This window comes from Pecten maximus, chromosome 2, assembly GCF_902652985.1.
Source record: "Pecten maximus chromosome 2, xPecMax1.1, whole genome shotgun sequence".
Lineage (NCBI taxonomy): Eukaryota > Metazoa > Mollusca > Bivalvia > Pectinida > Pectinidae > Pecten > Pecten maximus.
Genome location: NC_047016.1, coordinates 4,100,812 through 4,106,811, shown reverse-complemented (window position 1 = coordinate 4,106,811; position 6,000 = coordinate 4,100,812). Strand labels below are relative to the sequence as shown.

The window sequence follows — 6,000 nt, the reverse complement described above, 5'->3', positions numbered from 1 at the left end:
GCTAGTACATAATAGCTATAGTACATATTTAGTACATAATAGCTAGTACATATCTAGTACATAATAGCTATAATGCATATTTGGTACATAATAGCTGTAGTACATATTTAGTGCATAATAGCTATAGTACATATTTGGTACATAATAGCTTATACATAATAGCTATAGTACATATTTAGTACATCATAGCTAGTACATATTTAGTACATAATAGCTATAGTACATATTTAGTATATAATAGCTATAGTACATATTTAGTGCATAATAGCTATAGTACATATTTAGTACATAATAGCTATAGTACATAATAGCTATAGTACATATTTAGTGCATAATAGCTATAGTACATATTTAGTACATAATAGCTATAGTACATATTTAGTACATAATAGCTAGTAACTATTTAGTACATAATAGCTATAGTGTCTAATTAGTGCGTAATAGCTAGTACATTTTAGTACAAAATAGCAATGTACCTGTTAAATGTAAAGTCCGTAATAGATAATACCTATTTGGTACAGAATAGCTAGGACCTATTTAGTACGTTATAACTATAGTACGTAGCTATAGTACATATTTGGTACATAATAGCTATAGTACATATTTGGTACATAATAGCTAGTACATATTTAGTACACAATAGCTATAATACATATTTGGTACATAATAGCTATAATACATATTTGGTAGATAATACCTATAGTACATTTTTAGTACATCATAGCTATAGAATCTATTTAGTGCATAATAGCTATAGTACTTATATGTTGCATAATAGCTAAAGTTCTTATATGGTACATAATAGCTGTAGTACATATTTAGTGCATAATAGTTATAGTACATATTCAGTACATAATTGCTTGACACATTTAGGACATAATAGCTATAGTACATTTTTAGTCCATTTTTAGTACATCATAGCTATATAATCTATTTAGTACATAATAGCTATAGAATTTATTTAGTAAATGTACATACTAACTAGTACATATTTGTTACATAATAGCTAGTACGTAGCTTCCATTAGGAAGTTGGATTTTATTGACTAACAACAGAAGGTTGGTTGAGCTGTACAGAAGGACTATTACTATGTCTGATAATAAAGACCTCAGACAGAAATAGCACCAAGGATCCGGTCACAGTTCAAACTAGTCCTGAATTTAGTTTGTATATGTAATGCCTACTTATAACTACAAAGTCAGATTTCGCCTTATCTATATCTACTAAGGTCACTCTTATAGGTCACTACTAAAGGTCACTCCTAAAGTCCGGTCCCCATTTGTATGTCAGGCCACTCATCGTCAAGATGGACAACTTGCTGGCCTTGTCTCTCTGCTTTGTCACAGGTAATCAGTTTTTGTTAGTTAAAGTGATTTTTAAAATCTTACCGATATTAGGACCACTATTTTTGTTTTATTTTTTGTTAGTTGAAGTATTTTTTTTAAATAATAATAATAATAATAAATATTTTATTAGCGTGTCACACCTTTTAAAATACATACATAATAGTTTCAACTAAAACAATGCATGATTTATAAAATTCCCAGCCAGTATTTGGCTTACGAGACACAGAAATTAATATACAACATTAACACAAATCAATCATGATTAAAAGAACGACGTTTTCTCATACATAAAAACACTGTTCTAGCCATAAAACACTGCAGAGATGCCTCATTCATTAAAAATATAAATTTATCTTTCGAACACATATCTAAAAAATCTGATGAGATGTCATTAGCCTTTATAAAAAGAGGTTCCCGGAATTCATTATAATAATCACACTCGCATAAAAAATGAATTTCAGATTCAACAGATTTAGATTTACAATATGTACACAGTCTATCACATAATTGTATTGCAGGTTTAAAATAGCGACCAGTCTCTATACATAGTGGCAAACTTCCACATCGTAGTTTAGCTAAGACGCTCCTGTGTGATCTAGGCATAATATCTAACAGATGTAAGGGTCACTGCCTTTGTTTTATTTAGTGCTATCACACGTATGTATAAGTCAATAAATTTTGAAATTATGACTTAACCTAAACTTTCCGAAAACGAGTTTTAAGTTTAAATCCCAAGTTTTAAGATTTTAGTCGAACCCACAGCATTATATTGTGTAGAGTATTGGTGAGGGTATTGGTGAGGGCATTGGTGAGGGTATTGGTGAGGGTATTGGTAAGGGTATTGGTGAGGGTATTGGTAAGGGTATTGGTGAGGGTATTGGTGAGGGTATTGGTGAGGGTATTGGTGAGGGTATTGGTGAGGGCATTGGTGAGGGCATTGGTAAGGGTATTGGTAAGGGTATTGGTGAGGGTATTGGTAAGGGTATTGGTGAGGGTATTGGTGAGGGCATTGGTGAGGGCATTGGTGAGGGTATTGGTGAGGGCATTGGTAAGGGTATTGGTAAGGGTATTGGTGAGGGTATTGGTGAGGGCATTGGTGAGGGTATTGGTGAGGGTATTGGTAAGGGTATTGGTAAGGGTATTGGTAAGGGTTGGTAAGGGTTGGTAAGGGTATTGGTAAGGGTATTGGCAGATCCGGTTGTGCGCTCCTCAGGGCGCTAATATGTGAAACGCTTTGATACCGTTAGGTTGTGATATATATAGCGGTTTATGAGAACTTCAAATCATTTAGATTAAGTTATTAACTAAGGCTAACGGTCTCTACATAGTTTCTAGCATGGATTAAACATTATTTGACCATTTTCTCCGTGTACATATCGGTTTTTGGGAGAACATTTTCTGTTTCAAACCACCATTTTAGAGACACATTAACAATGTGGGAACACTGACATGGTCCGACAATGGCGTTGGGCTCTGACACGAATTGAACATGTGATTTTCATGCAACTGTCGAAAAGATATCTTTATAAGATATGTTGAAAGGAACGGTGATCTACATTAAACTGCAGTCAACGATTGATAAACATTCAGTTTACATATTACGATGGCCGACAGCGGCCGTACATATAATACAAATACAAATTTTCAAAAAGAAAATGTGTACATAAAGTCAAGTCTTAAACGGACAGATGATAATCTGAAAAGAATATTAAAACTGCTCTAGAATTTGTTGGGTCCATTTTGAGAACACCTTGATCATTGATAAATTGTTGAGGAGGTTTTGCTCTGTTCACCTAAGAGGAAGCAAAGGACTTGTACGTATGGGTCCATTAAACGATTTTGTAAGGTTATAGTCACCATGAAAGCATATAATGTGTCTGTAGAAACGGAATAGATTGCTATATATACAAACATTTTACATGTCTATCACTACGCCGAAAATAAGGAATTCTGAAATACAGCTGTAGTGCGTAATCTGAACTGGTATAGAGATGGGAGTCAACTATAAACTTCATACCGTTCTGTAGACAAGAATTGTGTTTTCATGGTGAAATGAAAGCAGTTTTCCACAGTTATCTTCAAACGCGTAAATGGACATTTACAATAATATGAGGAGCTGTTATGAAGACGAATGATTTCAAACTCAATATGCGATCGGTTATCATTTCGTTGATATACATTTTTCTCACACCTTTTCATATACAAGATACATTTTCTCATGTGGAACACCCATGTGGGATATCTTTATCCATGAATATTGAAATTCTACATTTGCATTCATTGTCATAATACTAGCTATAATTAACTTCAGGATTTTCTAAAAATCAGGGGCGTCAACCTCCCACGTACATGACAGTATGACGTGGTCCGAGATAAGACCACTGACTATGACCTATACAGGTATACCGACCTTACTAGGCTACGTACATATTACTCAATCAATTCCCAAGGAAAACACGATAGAGCTTAAGGCAGATGTCCATAGTTCAGATGTCCATAGCCCAGATGTCCATGCCTCAAATGTCCATAGCTCAGATGTCCATAGCTAAGATGTCCATAGCTCAGATGTCCATAAGTCAGATGTCCATAACTCAGATGTCCATAACTCAAATGTCCGTAACTCAAATGTCCATAGCTCAGATGTCCATAACTCAGATGTCCATAACTCAGATGTCCATAGCCCAGATGTCCATAACTGAGATGTCCATAGCTCGGACGTCCATGCATCAAATGTCCATAATTCAGATGTCCATACTTCAGATGTCAATAACCCAATTGTCCATAACTACTGTGTCCATACTTCAGATGCCCAAAACTCATATGTCCATAATTAATATGTCCATAACTCAGATGTCCATAACTCGATTGTCCATAACTCATATGTCCATAACTCGATTGTCCATTCCTCAAATGTCCATAACCTAGATACCCATAATTTAGATTCCATCCTCACAAATTTGTCGGTGACTTATCTGACTACGCTGTAAAATGTCTATCTTGTTTGTCTGTTTATAGTGTGAGGGTCCCTAATTGAGCAGGCATATTCTAGGGATGGTCTGATAAGACTTCTACATTCCCACTCCTTGTCAGATATGATAATATACAGCATTCATATAGCGCACTATCTAATTTGCAAAATTACTCTGATGTACTTCACATTACATCATATAATAATGCCAACTATTCCAAGTGTTACACAATGTACAGAACATATATAACCGACATGTCGACTCGAGCAGTTCGATGATACCGTGTACATGACCTCTGTAAGAGACTCTAAAAAGCGGGCGTAAACAGGCGAGTTTTAACCTCCCTGTTGAACTTGGCCAGGGTTTTGAGATTCCTGGTAACAAATGGTAAGCTGTTCCACAAAGGCTTCCACAGCACTGAATTACCATAAGTCACAGTACGAAAGTTTGGAACTCATACCAAGTACTCCGCCCCTGATCGTAGTGAACGTGACGGCTGGCAGAGAGTGACAAGTCACTGTAAATACTCCCGAGCTGGCCCATGTTTTGTCTAGTAATGTTGTACTGTAACCTGTCACGCACAGGTAGCCAAAGTAATGAGTACAGCACTGGTGTGATGTGTCCCTCTGTCGAGTACCAGAAACCAGGCGTGCCGCAGTGTTCTGGACCGTCTGCAGGCGGCTTGTTAGTGCACCAGATACACCAAAGAGCAAAACATTACTAAATAGTAGAAGTATCAAGCGAATGTATATACCAATGTCTTGCATGCATTTGTAACGGGAATGGATTTTGTGAGTTATGTACCTTTGTTTGAGAGTTGTGTCCCTTAGTAGAAGTATATATTTGTGTATGTATGATAGTATTTTGTTGGATTATAGTTGATTCATTAATTGTGAGTGTGAATATATGTGTTCAGAATGTAGAATATATGTAGTATGAGAGTATGTATATAGTTTGAGAATGTGTGCGGGTAACTATGATTGTGTATTTTATATTGAAAACAGTGTATGCTAATCTATGTGCACCATTGTGAATGGAAAAGGTTTGCTAGTTTATATGTGTGAATGTAACACGTATGTGTGGGAAGTTGTATGAAGATATAGAAGCCATTGGCTGGTATCTCTATACAAGTTGGTTGTTTACTTCCCTTCTATTCTTTCCTTTCTACACTTTCAGTCTATGTTTTGGGATAATAGCTGCTTCGTGTATGATAGTGTGGAAGATGGTTTTATTCTGTGGTGCTGTAAGTAGTCATGATACTAGTTGTTTTATATTGCCATTGATAGTATTGAATAAATATAGGACCTGTATCTAGTTGTTGTGTGGTTTATACATTCAAAGTACGGTACTATTAAGTATAATTAAGAACCTGGGTTATAGGTGAATTCGAACCGTTACAGAATTGGTGCCGTGAGCAACTTTTTAGTCATCCATACTTTGAATGTATATTTGTGTGTGATTATTACTATGGAGGCATTGTTGAAGTCATTTAGTATCAGTCCTACATTGTCTGTGGTATACAGTACTGCTTCATCAGTTCAGTCATGTAGTGTTGTGAACTCGACCAGTTGTTGTCTGTCGACTCCACCTATAGTTTGTCAGCCAGTTAGCTGTAGAGTCAAGGTCAACCCTAGTTGTAGTGATACTGAGATTCATAGGACTACTGTCGATATAGGTATCCAGAC

General features: G+C 35.8%; 1 protein-coding gene across 1 annotated transcript in view; it reads left to right on the top strand.

Annotated features, from left to right (window-relative positions):
- The first annotated feature begins 1,240 nt into the window (after positions 1 to 1,240).
- Positions 1,241 to 6,000, top strand: part of LOC117345406 (von Willebrand factor D and EGF domain-containing protein-like) — a 52,048-nt gene continuing 47,288 nt past the window's right edge. Inside the window, exon 1 of the mRNA XM_033908482.1 lies at positions 1,241 to 1,346. Within this exon, the coding sequence (XP_033764373.1) occupies positions 1,307 to 1,346 (40 nt within the window). The 5' untranslated portion in view covers positions 1,241 to 1,306. The remainder of the gene's footprint in view (positions 1,347 to 6,000) is intronic.